General features: G+C 38.5%; 1 protein-coding gene across 4 annotated transcripts in view; it reads left to right on the forward strand.

Moving 5' to 3' along the window:
* Positions 1–19509, forward strand: part of Pds5b (PDS5 cohesin associated factor B) — a 128195-nt gene that overhangs the window by 41250 nt on the left and 67436 nt on the right. For all 4 annotated transcript variants that reach the window (XM_029533530.1, XM_029533527.1, XM_029533528.1 and 1 more), the window contains 6 exons: positions 3286–3372; positions 3474–3571; positions 4249–4375; positions 9403–9483; positions 15200–15340; positions 18057–18172. In XM_029533530.1, the coding sequence (XP_029389390.1) occupies positions 3286–3372; positions 3474–3571; positions 4249–4375; positions 9403–9483; positions 15200–15340; positions 18057–18172 (650 nt within the window). The remainder of the gene's footprint in view (positions 1–3285; positions 3373–3473; positions 3572–4248; positions 4376–9402; positions 9484–15199; positions 15341–18056; positions 18173–19509) is intronic.

A 19509-nucleotide genomic window follows, 5' to 3' on the forward strand; every position in this document is an offset into this window, starting at 1 on the left:
TGAATGACCATGGCCCAAGAGATTTAGATTACATTATCCAAAGTACTATGCTCTCTGTGTGGTAACAGTTTCATGAGTCTGTTATAGTAATAGAATAGTAGAAAGTCATTAAAATCAAGGCCTCTTTTATTTTTACATCTGTGAAAATACCAGGTAGATGGATTACAGTGGTGTGGAGAAGTCTCTGTTACTGGCCTATAGCATAGAGCCTTTGTCTTAGTGGAAGCTTATATTCTGTTCATACATTCCAGAAGGCACAGGGTATTAGGTCACAGACGTCTAGGCCTGAATGGTTATGAAGGGGCTAAAGAGAGCCCAGCTTGGATTGTCTGTAGACTTACAGCATGTAGCATGCCACAACTACAGGAGTTGTGTTAGTCATCAAGGCTCTTTTCCTGGCAGCGTAGGCTCACATACGAATACTGTACTTTTCATGTATTGTCAGCATGATGCTCTGTTTTTTATGGTGATTTTGGGGTACTTTCTCCTTTTGAAAATTGTTAATGAAGACCATAGTCATTGTTTAAAAGATAGCACTGTGCTGGGCGTGGTGGCGCACGCCTTTAATCCCAGCACTCGGGAGGCCGGCGGATTTCTGAGTTCTAGGACAGCCTGGTCTACAAAGTGAGTTCCAGGACAGCCAGGGCTATACAGAGAAACCCTGTTTCGAAAAACAAAAAACAAAAACAAAAACAAAACAAAACCCCAACAACAACAACAAAAAAGATAGCACTGACTAGGAACCTGAATAAGATACCAAATGACTGTGTGACAAGTCAAATCGTAAATGGTTTTGGAAGCTAATGGTCAAAACATGACTTTCCTTAGGAAGGTTTTTCATCCACAGTAAGAAAAAGTAGCAGATGGTTTGCTTCAGTCAAGAAATGTTAATGTTAGTTATTTGTAATTAAAGCAACAACCCCCAAATCAGGGCCTTGAACTCTGTAATTTTTTCTTGATAATTGGAATGAGGAACTTGCTCCTTTGACCACCACTTCCAACTCAGTAAAATTTGAGTCAAGTGTCAGACTTAAAGCAAGTCATGTGAGCTGGTGGTGTGGCTCCTTTTCTCCTGGATAGGGTGGTATTTAAGTGGTTTAGGGAGTGGTGTATTTGGTGTAGGTCAAGGCTCTTCCTTACCACATGTTCTGTTGACATTCTCTCAACAAGAAGCATAAAGACTACTACTGTGCAACTTCCTTGCCTCTTTTGTGGACTTGTCAGTTTGTATGAACAGTGACCTAGCTCAAGGCTTAGAAGTAATGAAAAAGCATCCCGAAAGAAGGATACAGATGTGTTTCCTATGTCAGGAGAGTTATGAGAAGGATGCACAGTCAGTGAGGTTAAATAAAGGTCTGTGTGGATTATCTGAAACATTAGGAAAGCCTGCCAGGTTGTTTGTCTCTAGAATCAATCTTTAGGTCTCATTTTAAATATACTCTCCCCTTTTTGTGTTGGGGATAGAACTTAAGAAGCTCTGTGTTTTAAAGGGTGCTTTCTAAGTATTTATGAGTAGTTTTTCTTCTGATTAGCTCCAAGTCTCATTTTTTTTTTTTCTTCTTGTTTCCAGTAGTGCCACATCTGTTTTAGTATTATGTGTTAGAAAATTGACAGTCTCCGTTCTTACCTTTTGGTCTCAGTTTTTTACTGGCAAACTCTTATTTGACATTTGCCTTACTAGGAGATGATGAGTGAATTGACAGTTATTCCCAACTTCTGATAGAGCTAGATTCCAAGTAATTTCTTTTAGGTAGTAGAGGAAGGGCTGTTTCATGGAGATTATGTTTTGTGCATTGCTACTGTCAAAGCAGCCATTTTAAAAGGACATACTTTTTTTTTATAATGGTTTATTTCTTTTTATCTTTTTATTATCTATTTATTTTTATTTATATGAGTACACTGCAGCTGTCTTCATATACACACCAGAAGAGGGCATCAGATCCCATTATAGATGGTTGTGAGCCACCATGTGGTTGCTGAGAATTGAACACAGGACCTCAGGAAGAACAGTTAGTGCTCTTAACTGCTGAGCCATCTCTTCAGCCCTATTTGTTTTTATTTTATGTGTATTAAAATTTTGCCTGCATGTGTGGCTGTGTAAGAGGGTTGATTCCCCTAGGACTGGAATTACAGACAGTTGTGAGCTGCCATGTAGGTGCTGGGAATTGAATCTGGGTTCTCTGGAAGTGCATTAAGCCATCTCTCTAGCCCCAAGGATGTACTTTTTATAGCACTTAAAATATTACTGATTGAAGTAATTCATTTGCATATGATATTTTTGCTTTTTAAAGTGTACATTATTTTGCTTATCAAAGAATATTTTTCTTATTGGTAATAAAATATCTTTGGGGAATTAGTTTTTACAATTTTCAAAAACATTTGAAACCCAGGAAAGTTTGGCTGTTATGTTTTTTTTTTTTTTTGACTGTCTTTAAAGACCCAGGTAAGCACAAAGGGAAATATTAAAAAAATAAAACAAAACTAAACAAAAAAACTAAAATGAGAGCTAGAGCTACCTTGAGAAATGATCCAGGGAAGGAAGTTTCTGCCGTATACCGACGGCTAAGAAACCAGGCAGACTGACTTCCATTTCTCTTTCTCAAATGGCTAAGCTTCTGATGTACTGAGTTATTACTTGGTAATTTTGTTTTGGGATTTTATGTTTCTCAAAAAAAATTTTTTTTCTGCATAATCGTTGTATTGCTTCATGTGTTGTGCTCTTTCAAGGGAGTTCTCAGCTCTTAGTTACTGCAACTCCTTTATTCAAATAATGGCATGGATTTTATTTGACTCACTTTTTAAGCTTGTTTATTTAATTTGTTGGATGATGAACATTTTTTCTGTACATTGATACTATTCGCTCCCCCTTCATGTATGTATGCATGAATCTATGTTTTCCTTTAAAGAATAATAATGTGTGTCATGTTTTTCATGCATTCTATTAATTTGTAAGATAAAAGCATCTTTTTGTTGTTGTTTTTTGAGACAGGGTTTCTCTGTGTAGCCTTGGCTGTCCTGGAACTCACTCTGTAGACCAGGTTGGCTTCAACTCAGCAGAGATCTGCCTCTGCCTCCCAAGTGCTGGGATTAAAGGTGTGTGCCTGGCTAATCAGGATCTTTATATAAAGTTGTACTGTAAAAAAACTCAGCCCTTCTTTCATTCTTTTTAATTTTTCTTCTATGTTTACAAAGTTGGTGAATAAGCTGTAGCTAGTCCTACCAGTGTAATATATTTTTCCTTTTAGGATTCACAATCTAAGCAAAACTTTGTTTTATTTTTTAAAGGATATATTTATGTTTATAACAAGGCAGTTAAAGGGACTAGAAGATACAAAGAGCCCTCAATTCAATAGGTATTTTTATTTACTTGAGGTAAGCAATACATTATTACTTGAGTTGATTTCTTTTTTGTTCTTATATACTTTTAGCAACTAATATATTTACCTTTTCCCTACTTTACTTATTTCTTTTAGAACATTGCATGGGTTAAATCATATAACATATGTTTTGAGTTAGAAGATAGCAATGAAATCTTTACTCAACTTTACCGAACATTATTCTCAGTTATAAAGTAAGTTGATTTTTAAATAAGTAACATTTCTTTTTAATTGTAAAGCTTTTCTGTTTACTGTGAATCCACATAAACTTGTTATAAATATTGCCTTAAGATTATAAATTAACTTATAATTATTCCCTATATAGTTCTAAATGAATAGAATTTATTATTATGTATTTATTAGAAGAACAAATTAGAGTAAGTTTTTGGATTATATTCTTTCTGATTACGTACTATGTTAACTTTTTGTTGTCATTGAGATGGTCTCCCCATGAGCTCTGGCTGTGCTAGAACTCTCCGCAAACCAGGCTGGCCTCAGACTCACAGAGACCAGCCTGCTTCTGCTTCCCAGTTGCTGAGGTCAATGGCATGCACCATCACATCCAGCTTATTTTGACTTTTTAATATTGTGTTGTTGGAAATTTTTGTATATCTATAAAATTTAATAGAATTTTAAAATTTAAGATAAAACTAAGATTGCATTTCATTTAATTACTTTGGTGGTAAGAATGGCTAAAATTAGGGGAAAGTAATTTAGTAATATAGTTTAAAAATACATTTTTATTACTGTAAGACCAGAGAGAAAGAAGCTTGAAAGTAGTATAGATTTATCTCACCACTTTCATAAAGTACAATGTTTACTACTATCGTATCTATCTCAGTTGAAATAAAATAACTGTTTTGGGTTACAGCAATGGCCACAATCAGAAAGTTCATATGCACATGGTGGACCTCATGAGCTCTATCATTTGTGAAGGTGACACGGTATCTCAGGAACTCTTAGATACAGTTTTAGTAAATCTGGTACCTGCCCATAAGGTATGTGAAATGTGTCTAGACCCTATTTAATTAAGAATTTATTTTTATGTTATAAATAGAATTTATACTGCTTTAATCTTAGTTTTGTAGACTTTACTGATTGAATATTAAGATAGTTGTTTAAGATATGACAGAACTCCTTACATTTCTTAGTCAACAGTTGAATGAAGGAAAAATGAATTGGTCTAATTCGTGTGATAAAATATTTGTGATCAGTGAGTTTTGTATAGGGTGCATTTCTTACAGTTCTCAGATCTAAAAGAAACTTGGGACTAAAGACTGTGGTGCTTGTTAGCATACCAAAGTGGATGCTAGTCTCCAGGCTCTCTGGGCCCTGTGAGTTGGCACCCTGGTTCTTCTCACAGTGCCTCCCACCCCCCAAGTGTCTCATTCTCACCCAGCCTTACCGTGTTGACCACGTGCTCTTTGTGCTCCTTTGTCTCCTAGCTTCCTCCTCCCTCCCCGCACGACCTGGTCCATTCTGCTGATCATGTTCAGCATACTACTTTCTCCCTGCTCTGGACTCATCCAGATGCCTCTGGCTATGCCTCCCAAGTATCTACAGTAAAAACTTTCCCCTCAGCCATATCTTGGAGAGGTCATATTCTCATTTTTCTGGTCCTGAAACCCCCACTTTATACAGGAGTAGGTTAATAGCTGCTTAGATACTGCTATATAGTTTATGTGTTGCCACATAGATCCAGTTGGGACCTTAGCCGAAAAGTTGGGATAATATAGAGTCAAAGAGGTTAGTGACGAGTGATTCTACCTGAAGTGTGTGCATTTCCCTGTATATGTATGTATGTATTGACTTTTGAAAATCCGAATCTGGTTAGCAGTTGGAATGACAGTTGAATGATTGAGAAGGCTTGAGTTTCAAGAGGGGAACATAAAAGTACCAGTATAAACTATTTGTTTAAATTTTTCCGCTATTACCGTCACTGATAACCACCGTGAGAGGGTAGGCAGGAAGTAGTGTAGAGACTAGTCCCCATGGGAATATAATGTATACTCCCCACACACATTGTACCCCTTCCTGAGGTGCAGAGCACCTCCTTTGTCACTAGGGCCCACATTGTTAGGATTCCTGTTACATTATCATTTGAAACAACTGTAAATTCTGATAAGGGGCACACTCTGAGGCGACCCACCAGGGAGCTTGGCCTTTTGTCTCAAGCCTTTAGCTGTCTGTGGTTTGGTAGGAGGACCAGTATCATGAAAAAGTCCATTTGTAAGGAAAAATAAATAAGCACTTTTTGGGCTATAGAGTGTAGTTCTGTGGTAGCTCAGTTTGCCTAGCATGTGTGAGATCCAAGTTTAATTCCTAGCACCACTTAAGTAAGACTATACACAAATGGTACTTCCTGAGGCCTGTTTTTCTTGGCCCACTGCACAGACACTTGTAAGAACAAGAATGCAGAGATCTGACATCTCTGAGATGAGCCTTCTCATTAGTCCCTGACAATTTAATCCTTAGTCTGCTTAGCTTAAAGGGAATAGTTTGGGGGGGAGGGGCACTTTCTCCTTTCAGTCATTTGTAAAATTGTAGTTCTTTATACTTTAGTGAACACTTTTGAACTGAATAACATACTTAAACAAAGTTTAAGTGGATTGAAGATACAGTGTATTTTAAATTAATTAAGGGCATCAAAGTAAGAGTTAAGACCGCTGAAGACACTCAGTATAAAAGCCTGGTGACCTGGAGTATGACCCCTGGGGCCCACAGGAGAGAACCATTACTGGAAAAACCATTGCTGGAAATTGTCCTTTGACTATCACATGTTTGCAATGGCATATGTATATTCACACGCACTACACATTCTCCAGATAAATAAAATAGAATGAAAATAATAGTTGAAAACTCACAAGAACTGGACATATAAAATGACAATTAGGAGAGAAGCCTCTTAGGAGTGAGATGTGGTTAGTTGACTGGACTGAAGTGTATTCTTCAAATTTTAAGAGAAGATTGGCAGTAATGTAAATGACTTGAGTTTACCCCATCACATAGGTTGTCACATTGGGTTGAAGATTAATCCAGTTTGTTGATGATAAGAGAAACACCTAAAATACAGCCATAGAAAGGCTGAGAAAAGCAGCCATGGAAAGGCTGAGAAAAGCAGCCATGGAAAGGCTGAGAAAAGCAGCCATGGAAAGGCTGCTTTACAGGCAGCTACAAACTAAAGAACAAGAAAGTTAAATTATATTAATTTTTGACAGGGTCATAGCTAGTTGGTAAACTGGTTTTCAATCCAATTTTGATCTCCCAAACTCATTAAAAAAAGCCACCTGTAGTATTGTGTACTTGTGGTCGTAGTGCCGGGGTGTTGATGACATATGGGTCAGCTATCCCCGCCTGCTGAGGGAAAAAACGGAGAAGAACTAGAAGAAGAAGAAAGGTGGTTGGGGTCTAAGAAGTGATACCCTTAGGTTGTGTGCGCCTCTTGCATATACATACACATGTATATATTACTCCTTCCTGTCTAGAACATGTGTGTCCATACATGCACATAAGATATTACACATAGTAGGTTTTTGAGGCAGGACCTCATGTATTCCAGACTGGCTTCAGACTCATTTTGTAACTGAAGATAACCTTGAGTTTTTGATTATTTTGTCTTTACCTCTTGAGTGCTTCTAGGATTACAGGTATGTGTTACCATACCCAGTTACATAGTGCTGGGATCTAACCTGGACATTCTCACGTTAGGCGCATACACTCTACCAATTGACCTTTACCTTGAGCCCTCATATAGTCTTTATTGGGTAAAGGCATGGCTTTTCCTATATAATGCCTAAAGCACAAATTGATGAGTTAGGAAGAGAATGAAACATTCACTATGTATGTCAATTTAAAGTTCAGACCAAGGGTTTATAGAAATACCAAGTATTTGAAACATAATACTACAAGCTTAATGTCAAGCATCATTAATTTGATAAATTGTAACGATAACTTTCTGGTGCAAGAAGTAATAAAACATCAGAATAAAATATAAAAGCAAAATAAAATCAGTCAAGTAGATGTGAATGATATAAGAAAACAGTGACATTACTTGAAAACTTCAATTTGTAATTTGAAAAATATGCAAAATTATAGCAAATCGAATCAAAGAAAGGGTAATATCAATATATAGTTAAAATGAACAAGAAATATGAGACCATTAAAGGACAGTTTCATGAATAATAGTCTCTGTGAATACATTTGAAATTAGACTAAACTAATTCTCAGAAAACTGTCACTTGCCCAATGCATTAAGCAATAAAAAATTAGTTAATCTTGAAACTACTTAGTATATGTAGGCAGCAGTGACAGCAGCAGCAGCAGCAACAACAAAGTGTTTAAACAATCAAAGAACCCAAGCTAATCAGACTTGAGAAGACTTCCATTGACTATTTAAGGGGGCAAACAGTCTAATGAATAATCATCCGAATTCCAAAGTATAGGAAAGGGAGAGAGAGTGTCAACTCAGTACCATATGAGAAGAGAGGGAGTCACAGATATAACTACCATCTTCCTGAGGGAAACTTGCAAGAACTAATGCACAAGAACAGATGCAGGGGTTTCCTTTGTAAAACTGACTTGCAACTTGAGTAAAACAATTTACAGTAGTCACTTCCAGAGTGGCATAAAGTAACACTGTTAACAACCAAATTGGCATTGTTTTTAGATACACAAAGATGGACTAATATCCTCAAAGATTAGATAAGAAGCCTTGAAAATATTTTCAAATGATATGTTCAGAGAAATACAACAGTACCCAGAGAAATCAGAAAAGACTCTAAATGTGGTAGATTTAAGACTGAGAAATATGGTAAAACCAATTTTCATTTGTAACTTTAACCCTTAAGATAAACTTAGCAGGTTAACGTGTGCCCTTACACTTTATACATTACCTTTGTTTCAAACCATTGTAGCTGGCTGACAAAGCACAAGAGAAGGCTTAATAATTTGAGACAATGGCATGATGACTCTACAATCTAATCAAATAGAGCAGAAAATTTGACAAATGGAATCTAAAATTCACACAAAGGATCAAATGGCTCATAACAGCCAAATAATTTTGAAGAAGAATAAATAAGTGGGGACTTGCTGTTAAGATTTTTCTTCCATGTTTTTCATTTATAATTAGGTAATATGGACAAAAGAGTATCTGAAAGTAATGGTGAGTTTATATTGGATGCATAGTTATTTTAGAAACTTAGAATGTGCTACAAATCATTAGGAGATAATCGAGTATCAGTTGTGTTAAGGTAGATGACTACCCATACGAAAAATAAATTCAGATTATTCATACTATACAGAAACATTACAGGCACAGATCTAACTCTGAAGTGGACTCCATAGAAACCAAGTCACAAACAGGTTGTGTGTGTGTGTGTGTGTGTGTGTGTGTGTGTGTGTGTGTAGAGACTAGAAGAGAGCACAAGTTTCCCTGGTGCTGAAGTTAAGGGTTCTGAGCTAACTGATGTGGGTGTTGGGAACTTGGGCTTTCTGAAAGGTTAGTAAGTGCTTTGATCCCTGAGCTGTCACTCCGAGGTGCAGCCAGCCCTCTGGTGCTTTTGGTTTCCTGGACGGTGACATAACAGACTGTTTGCCTTCATCGGAATCGTTTGAATTGGGATGACATTAGAATGACTAAATACTGCTTCTCTTATCTGATAAACACTGTTTAACCATGTCTGTATGATCAGTCTGTTATGAAGGAGATCTGAAAGGAATGTAGTTATTTCTGCTGAGAAGAGATCTTATGATCTAATAGGCCTGATTTTTCTAAGAAAAGCCACTTTCCCTTCTTCTTTCTTTTATGGATATGTCTTTCATTCCATTTACTCAAGAGTAGCTTTTAAAATACAAATAATATTTTGCTTTTCGTAAGTTGAAGTACAGGGCTGGGGTTATATTCTGTGGTAGAGCCCAGTAAGCTCACAGTAGGAAACTCTGGCTGTGATCCCCACCTCTGCAGACAAACGAACATGGCTACTTATGTAAATATATATAATACAAATGCCATGTTTGTGTCTTCCAGAACTTAAACAAGCAAGCATATGATCTGGCAAAGGCTTTGCTGAAGAGGACTGCACAAGCTATCGAGCCATATATCACCAATGTAAGTGTCACCGTTGGTTTTAGAAGGATTAGGTTGAGAATTTAAAGACCGTTGGAAGCAAATCTCAGCAAGTGGCTCACACTGCTTAAGTTTCTGTTGCTGTGTATCCAGTGAGAGTTGGATTTCCATTCTCCTCTCTTAAAGTTTCTTTTGTTTAATATTTTTGAGAAGGCTAACTTTTATCTGTGCCTTTATTTATTTGTTTCAGGTTCCTAGAGACAACACCCCCCCCCCTTTGATTAGTAAAATAGACAGTTTCTAATGTTATCAATTGAGTTAAAAGGTAATTAGATAAAATATATGGCACTTTGTACTATTCAGAGACGTCATTTACATCTTTTTGGAGATGAAATTGATTTGTGCAGTAGGATGGTGTGAACCAATATTAGGACCTAGAAATTAAAGGCAAGCATAACTGCAGTTATGGAAGTGCTTATGTATTGTTATACCCAAGAGAGATTTTTGTAAGTAGGCCTTTTCTGAGGAAGAGGGAGATTGGCAGTGACATGAACCCTTTTAAATATCACCCTATGTATGAGTGACTGTCTTGCATTTATTTTAGAAGAAACGGTTGCTTAGCCATGTCAATTATATTAAGCTTTATTTTCTCTCCACAGTTCTTTAGCTGTGTCACTGCAGGTGGCACCATCCATATCATGCTGTATGTGAATGGTGACTGCCCCTTGGAGCACAAGTCTAGAGTTCAGTGTTAATGGTAGCCCCGGACCTGGGGAACAGTTCTTTCTACTTGCCTTCTGTTCTCATCTGCCTCCAAGCAGCTAGGAGGGTGTAAATCTGTCTGCTTGGGACAAGTGAGGCAGCCTTCTATTTATATGTATGTTACTAATCCAGAGTTTATTAAAAGAGAAGTTTTTGTATTACATAGAAGTTTTAAGGTCTAGTTTTAAAAAACATGCCATGAAAAGTAACATGCACTAGAAGATAGCCATTGAAATCCTGCTTTGGTTCTGATCTCAAAGAGTTCTAGCATGTGACACGTCAGAAAAATAAAACTTATTTTGATGGTGTACTTTCAAAATCAGAGGATTAATGCTATGACTTACCTTAATAGCCCAGGGCTGTCTATGTGATCCAAAATTTGTTCACAGTTTTTCACTCATGGGCATTGCTTGACATTAATTGGTTGAATTGCATTTGTTATTATTGACTTTATTGGTTTTATTGGCACTCCAGGGATGCAGACCCACACTTAGGCTTTCTAATTATACCTCAGCCTTGCTCGTTTCAAGTGCTTCTGAGTAACGATTTCCACTCCTGGTCTAGTAAACTGGGTGAGCCCTGGCTGGGGTCCTTTATTTAAGCCAATACCTCCATGTTTCGATGCCCTTTCTTAAGATTTAGGAAAATAAATATTTGACTAATTAAAGAAAGAAAAACGAGTAAAATGATGTTTACTGGGACTGTATGATTTAAGTTGGCAATGCTAGTCTTTAATTTGGAGATGTGCTTGAAAGGCAGTGAACAGTAAGGAAAAAGGCCCAAGGTAAATTTTCAGCAATCTCAGATAAATAAGTAAAAACACTCCCTGTTACATTAATTTCCTGTTGCTCCTGCCTGTAGAACTAGATGATCTCTCTCTCACATGCCCATAGTTCTGTTGTCCTCTTTAGAATTTGGGGGTGGGCAAAGGGCAGTAGACTTATACATCACCCCTAGTCTATGTTCAGTTACATACTTATTTTTGGTACGTTTTCCGTTTATCCTTAAAAGTCTTTCTATTGTGTGTGTGTGTGTGTGTGTGTGTGTGTGTGTGTCTGTCTGTCTGTCTGTCTGTCTGTCTGTCTGTCTCTGTGTGCTTGCACAATGTCTGTCTGCCTGCCTGCCTGTGCGCACCTACACAAAATGTACATGTGTATTGTATTCATGCGTAGATGGTCTGTGCCCACCCATATGGATGCTGTGCATGGTGTATGCACATGTGGAAGCAGAGTGCCTTGACGTTGGGTGTCATCTTCAATAGCTCTCTCCCTCTTAAAAATTATTCATTTTAAAGGCACCTTATAGGTCCTGGAGAGTGACAGTTGGGAGAGCCTGCTGTCCACTTAGCTGTCAGGGTTTTTCCATTGCTACGTCCCCATCACTGCTTTTATAGGTGCATGTCACAGAACCTATGGCTGCTGGGTATTCACACCTACTTCCTCACGGTTGCGGAGCATGCACCTTGCCCACTGACCTGTCTCTCAGCACTGCAGGCCATGGCTGTGTTTTCCTTTGTTTGGATTCCTTGCTTTATTTGAGAGTCAGTAATGAAGTCATTGGGAATTGCTCTTGTCCCTGTCTCCAAGACATCTCCTAAAAGAGAACTTAGAAAAGATACGTAGTGACAATTCAGAAATTTCTTAAATTTATTACTTTTTAGTAATGTTTGGATCTTTTTAGTAACACATATTAGAGTACAGTTCCAAGTTACCACGTTGAACTAAAAAGATCCTTGTTGAGACAAATAAAAAATCTTTATGTTGCTTCATCTTAATGAGGCTTTGTTTTTGCATATGTAAACTGGGGCAGTTCCTGGGATGGTAAAAGAAAAGAAGTGTTACTTAACTGAAAAGGTTTTGTAATTGTGTTTAACTAGGGTTTAATTTAGACTTGCAGGTACTTTTACTGCTCACTGCTCTCATGCTGATGCAAGGGTTTATGATTTGTAACTCAGCCATTTTCAGACATTTTTTGGTATTTTTAGAAGGGACTATTTTATTTTAGTCAAACTTACGTGTTGCTTCTATTAAATTCTAATATATTATGGAAGTCTTGCTTTCTATTTGTATAAGAATAATTGTTATCTATTTATTCATTTTTAAAGATTATATATTAAAGGCCTACTGTGTGCTGGCACTGTGTCACACTCATTTGGTCACCATTTTTCCAGAGATGTTCAGTGAACTTCTTATCTTTTCTTTTACAGTTTCTCTTGATTTTAAAAAATTCATTTTTAGTTATTGTGATAAATAATGGGTTCAATTATAACATTTTTATACATTCTGTGCCTTCTTCATAATAATACCCCTCATTATACTTCATTTGTCCTGCTCACCCTTTGTCTCCTCCCAGAAATTCCCTCCAAATCGTCTCCTGCTCTCATGGTGTGTGAGTGCAGTTCAGCCTAGACTCTCTGATTACACTCTTGTTTCCTCATTTCCTCTCTCATATTCACACACGCACACACATGCACACGCACGCACACACACATGGTGGGAGGCATGGCAGTGTGCAGGCAGACATGATCCTAGCGGAGCAGAGAGTTCTACATCTTGATTTGAGGGCAGCCAGGAGAAGACTGTCTTCTGCAGTCAGCCAGAAGTAGTGTCTCTGCCACACTGGATGGGGCTTGAGCATGAGACCTCAAAGCCACCCCACAGTGACTTCCTCCAACAAGGCCTCACCTCCTAACAGTGCCACTTCCTGTGGGCCAAGCGTGCTCTCAATCGCAGGGCCATCTCCCCAGTCAGTCTCCTTACTATTGTTTTATAAGTACAAATTTTAAAGACACATTTCAACTTGAACTAGAATTTAACATCTTGATATCTTGACATTTCTTTTCTACAAAATTGATGACTAGGAAAAAAAATCAAGTTGTTTTAGAAAACCAATAAATAAAGAAGGAAAATTTGTTCTTTTTAAAAAATGTTTTCATTGTCTGGATTGTCTAAGTCACTATTAGATTTCTTTGAAGAGACATTAGCCAAGGCAACCTATATTTTAAAAACAAACAACCCCAAAAACATTTAATTGGGGGCTTGCTTACAGTTTCAGAGGTTTAGTTCATTCTTAGCATGGTGGGAACATAGTAGCAAGCATGGTGCTGGAGAAGTGGCTGAGAGCAGCCTCTTCATCCCAGGCAGCAGGCAGAGGGAGGGATACATTGGGCTTGGCTTGGGCTTTTGAAACCTCAGCATCTACCACCAGTGGCACACTTCCTCCTACAAGGCCACATTTCCTGATCTCTCTAATTCTCTCAAAAAGGTTTCCTTCCTTGGTGGCTTTGTGTGTGCATGCTCATGTACACACACACACACACACGCACACGCACACGCACACGCACACACACACACACACACACACACACACACACACACGGCCTGTGGGGCCATTCTTATTCAAGCCGCCACAGGGAATTTCTTGCAGGGATTTGATCATCATCTCCTTTCTTCCTCAGAGGTCCTCATGTTTTGGCTAGGTAGTTCACAGTGTTCATACTCTATTTATAAAGCCAGGAGCTAGAAGTAAGCCAAAGGACGAGTGGCGTCTCAGTCTTTGTACCTTTAGGAATACAAGAGAAGCAAATTACATATTAACCTCCACAGGCAGTCAGAGCACCTGCCTGAATCCTTAAATCTATCTCCAAGGAGACATAGCAGGCTGCTAAGAATGTGTGATATATATTCTGGGTTAATTTTATATATTTTAAGACGTTTTTAAAAATTTATTTAAAATTTTTTGAGTCAGAGCTTTCCTCTGTATCCTCTCTTGCCTGGTACTTGCTCCTGGGCCAGGCTGGCCTTGATCTCATGGAGATCTGCCTCCCTCTGCTAATGTCTCCTTCAGAGACAGTTTTAGGACTGAAGACATGCACCACCATACCTGGATCTATTTCTGAAAGATTTTAAGTAGGAAGGAACTTGGTCATTTTCCCTGGTATTCTTACTCATTTGAGTTGTAACATGATGAGTGGTCTGGTGTGGAAATTAAAAGCCACTGCCCACACTTGGTTGGATTTTAATTATTGTTGCCAACTTTGTAAATGTACACATCGTTTATCATAGTATAAAGGGAGGTGAAAAGGACTAGAAAAACATTTTATATTAAAAATATAAACTGCAGTTGAAACGTAGTTAAGCAATACCCTAAAGGTATAAACAAGCTTTATTTTAAATGTTATAATTTCCTTTATGCTAATGTAAACAAGATATGATCTCTTGTCATTAAGACATTTATCTAATGAGGTGATTAAATCATCGTCTCAGGGTTCTTAAGAGAAGAACTGATAATGTGTAAGAGTATGCATATGTGTATGCATTCATGTTTATGAGGAAATTTACTCCCGTTGGCTCATGCCATTATGGAGACTGACAAAGTCCTATGATAGACTGCAAGCTGGAGAGTCAGGGAACCTGATCGCTTAACTCTCAGTCCACATCCAAGACTGGAGAACACAGATGGGGGTTGCTTGTGCAAATCTCTGTACCCAGAGCCTGGTGGAGAACCTAGAGTTGTGATGTCCAAGGTCAGGGGAGGAAGGGCACCTTGTTTCCGGAAACGAAGGAGGAGCTCACCTCTGGTCTGCATTTGCATGATGCTTTCCCCCATGGACACTAATATCCCCACTACTGCTGTGGATTCCCAGTCTTTTCTAAAACCGTCTTCGAAGATAGCCCCAGAAGTCATATTTTAGCATTTGAGTTGACACCAGAATATCAGTCAGAGTATAGTTGAGTATTTTGGTGGAGAAATAAAACATTTGGATGGTAAGGGTGTTTGCTGATATTGATCTGTAGTGAATCAATATAGATTATCTGTGTCATTGTCTGCAAAGTGAATTCCATGTTTTAGGTGATAGTGCTTTCCCAAATGGAAAATGTTTCTGTGTTGCTTGTTTGACTTCATTTATAATAAGAAAAATTTTAATTAAATAATAATCAAAACTTGACAGCTTATCTATGGCATTTCTTTTAATGTTAGATTTTCTTCTTAACAGTTTTTTAACCAGGTTCTGATGCTTGGGAAAACATCTATCAGTGATTTGTCTGAGCATGTCTTTGATTTGATCTTGGAACTCTACAACATTGACAGCCATTTGCTGCTTTCTGTTCTGCCCCAGCTTGAGTTTAAATTAAAGGTAACTATTGTAAAAATATTACAACTGTGTTAACAAATTCAACGAAGAGCATTGCTTGTTGATTTTTAATTCTTAAAGTTGGTTTACTGAATCCAACATGAGAAAGAATTTTGAGCTTGTTGCTGCTGCCTGTCTCCTGGGTCTCTAGTGTTTGGTGAGATACCTACTAAGGTAAAGGCAGACATCTCCTTAGTGACCCACTTAGAGCATCACCAGCAGGATGGCACCATCCTCTGCATGCTTCCCGACAGTGCTTGGGGTGAGCTGAGCATTTAGCTTCTATTTTCAAAGCGCAGTTTCTAGCAGTCTTTGTGACTTCTTAATTGGGCATTAAAAGTAGTTTAGAACTCACCTATACTGTGTTATATTTTACCCTTTTTGTGTTACATAGCTGTCTGTGCTTTAAGTTTCCTTTCAGTAGTGAAATATCTGTTAATTTTTTTTTTTTAGTGTGTCTCTATTCCTTTGACATTAAATGATGGTATAAATTGAGTTTCATTTGAAGAATTGGGGAGTATAATTTCTTCCCCAAATCATTACAAGATTGAAACCAGCTAGTTATAATTACTAGTTTTTGATGGATTCCAGTTAAGAATCCAGAAAAGGTAGATGACATTCTTATATCATTTCTTATTTATAAAAAAATTTTTCTATCACTTGAAAAGAACAAAATAAAACAAATAGTTTATATTGGTAGCATACTAAATAGTGGGTAACTTATTCTTATTTTAGTAGAGTACTTTTTTTTTTTTTCATGTATTTCTTAAGTGAGCCCTTTAATTAACTGGCCTTCCTATCTTTTTTCAAATATGGTTAGTAATTTTGGTGAGGCAAGACAATCAACATTTATCTTCCCTCCCTCCCTCCCTCCCTTCCTTCCTCCTTCCCTTTTTCCCTCCCTTCCTCCTCCTTTCTCCATCCCTCCCTTCTGTTTTTCGAGACAGGGTTTCTCTGTGTATTCCTGGCTGTCCTGGAACTCACTCTGTAGACCAGGCTGGCCTCAAACACACAGAGATCTGCCTGTCTCTGCTTTTTGAATGCTGAGGCTAGAAGGGTGCTAGAAGGGTGTGTGTGTGTGTGTGTGTGTGTGTGTGTGTGTGTGTGTGTGTACACTAACAAATCAACATTTCTAACATTACTTGTTAGTTAATTTGTTTTTCCTCTAGTAAATCCTGATTGAATTTTCCTACACACCATGAGGAATATAAAAATAGTAAACTAGCTGGGCAGTGGTGGTGCACACCTTTAATCCCAGCACTTGGGAGGCAGAGGCAGGTGGATTTTTTGAATTTGAAGCCAACCTGGTCTACAAAGTGAGTTCTAGGACAGTGAGGGCTACACAGAGAAACCCTGTCTTGAAAAACCAAAAAAAAAAAAAAAAAGAAAGCAAACTATCATCCGTGCTTTCAGCCAACTTCATGTGTAGTGTGAGAGGAAGAGGGAAGAATTCAGCTCTCTTAAGAGACCAGTGTTGCTGGATTTCACAATTCTCAAACCCCTATAAAAGACAACCCAGACATTTTCATTGTAAGCCATATGCCTGGATTGGGCCGGTCTAGAACTATACTAACTCATTCCCCAGCTCTAAGGGCCCTTGTTACCTGCTGTTTGTTTCTCCTGGCCTCAAGGTTCTGGTCCAGGGCAGCTTCCTCTCCCTCCCTCTTCTTCCTCTCCTCCCTCTCTACCTGCCATTCCCTCTGGAGCCTCCAGTCCCACCCCTCCACTGCCCAGTCACAGGCTGAAGCCTTTTATTGACCAGTTAAAATGGGGAGGAGGTTCACTTGGCATCACATTAACAGGAGAATACAAGCAGCCTCAGGCCAACCCACTACAGGTTAGATGGGGTGAGAATCAGATGGGATGCAGACAGTACTTAAAGGAAGACCTCTGAAGAAGCACAGAGACCTAAGAAGGAGCTAGGTACCCTCATGAAGCACACACAGCACATTTAGGAGGCACAGAATATAAGTCATCTGGCTCTCATCATAATTTTCATTTGTGAAGCAAAGAAACAAGTTGCCCGCAGTTAGGTTATATTCAGAGACTGCAAGCCTGAGGCACTACTTTCCAACCTAAGAAACATTTGTATAGTGACATCTGTGGCACCTTGAACTTGGTTCTGTTGGATAGGCCCGATAGTTGCACTGTCTGGAAGTCTAGCATTTGAGTTGGTTGTTCATTTAACCGTTGTGTCATTTGGTGGTAAGAAAGTCAACACTGAAAGTGTTTCCATCTTCAGGGTGCCTGTCAGACAGGGAAAAGAGCAGGGTTGTGCTTGCTGTACACTCCTTGCTTTTCACACTGTTGAACTTCTTCTAGGAGTCTGATGTTGTTACATAAACTCACTCATGCTGCGGACACGGACACATAGAGCTGTCTACCGTAGTTCTCGCTTCTTTTAGGGTCTGGACTTAAAAACTATCTTTTCAGGAATCCTGAGCAGGTTTTTAAATACATTCTGAGTACGAATTAACCTGAATTGTAGGAGGGCCTTTTAATATTTACTAGGAACCTGGAGACAATTTCACATCACAGTACTGCATAACTTGAGATATTAAAGTATTTATTGTAACATTTTATCTTGTTTGTTAGACTTTACTCTTCTGGATTCAGAAGGGTCTGGGAAATCCTAGGAATAGGTCATGTTCTGAGTGTTTACTTGGAAGTTTAAAGAAATTGTCTTTTTATTGTTGTTGTTCCCGTTTTGTTTTTATAGAGCAATGATAATGAAGAACGCCTGCAGGTTGTTAAACTACTGGCAAAAATGTTTGGGGCAAAGGATTCAGAATTGGCTTCTCAAAACAAACCCCTCTGGCAGTGCTACCTGGGCAGGTACATTTTGGTTTTTCTGTTTGTAAGAAATGCATGTTTATATCTGGTTTTACTTTTTTAAATGCGGTTCTATTTTATAAAATGTATTACACATTAAAGTTATGTTCTCAAAAAATCTTAAGAATGAAGGGTTTTCAGGCTGGGGATATAACTCAGTGAGTTGGTAGAGTGCTTACCTTGTGTGCCCAGGGTCCCAAAGTCACATGAGCCGAGTGTAATGAGGTAGGAGGATCAGAAGTTTAAGGTCTTGGCAACAGTCTGGATTCCATGAAACCCTCATTTAAAAATAATTAAATAGGGTTGGAGAGATGGCTCAGTGGTTAAGAGCACTGATTGCTGTTCCGGAGGTCCTGAGTTCAATTCCCAGCAACCACATGGTGGCTCACAACCATCTGTGATGGGAAACAAAAAAACCTATGGGCTGGAGTGAGCAGGAGACGGGAAGGGCAAAAATAAATAAGTAAGATTTTCTATTTTGTAGTTTTTAATGTTGATAATGAATAGCCTTTCATTTTATTTTGTCTTTGGTGATTTTTGAGAGTGGTGCATTTTAAAAGCTATCTCATAGTTCTTGTCACATCTATAAAATGATAAAGCAATAATTATAACTGAAAGTACATCTTGAAGTGATAGAGTTTCTCCCCCTAAAGCTATTATCTAATTAGATTATTTGGTGGTATTGAATGGATAAGGGTACTAATGAAGTTAACAACAGATGATATAGGAGAAGGAGGTGGTTCTCCCTCATGGTTAATTCTAGCACTCCTGAACAGAGGCAGGCTGGTGTCGAGCCTGTACACCAGCCTGGTGCACCATGCCTTCTCTGTCCCCTTCCTTGCCTCTTCTCCAGGGGCTTTGGTGGCTCTCCTCCCTGGGTGGTAGCATGTAGCATCAAAGGTGCACCATGCCTTCCTTCCCTGTCCCCTCCTCTCCAGGGGCTTTGGTGGCTCTCCTGCCTGGGTGGTAGTATGTGTCATCAAGCACAGCTTTTGTATTCCTCAGAGGAGGGTGGTTTCAGCTCCTCTTGTGGCCCATGGAGCTCCAGAAATGCCTATTGTGCTTATATTTTTTGCTTGTCTGTGGGAAAGGCTCATCAGTTTTACTAAAGAGCTCTTTAACCTTAAAAATACTAAAGCACTGTAGATACCCCAGCTGAAACTACTTTGACCCTGATGAGGGAGGATTTTATTCCTTCAAATTGTGCTCAGAACAAAAAGCAGTCATTAACAAAGAAACAGGATTTAAGAATTCGATCCTATTTTCTTTGTGTTCCAGTATTTGCATTGCTATTATTGCCCCTCCCCCTTTTTTGATGAGTATCAGTAGTTTTTTTTTTT

The sequence above is a fragment of the Mus pahari genome, chromosome 23 (assembly GCF_900095145.1).
Source record: "Mus pahari chromosome 23, PAHARI_EIJ_v1.1, whole genome shotgun sequence".
Taxonomy (NCBI): Eukaryota; Metazoa; Chordata; class Mammalia; order Rodentia; family Muridae; genus Mus; species Mus pahari.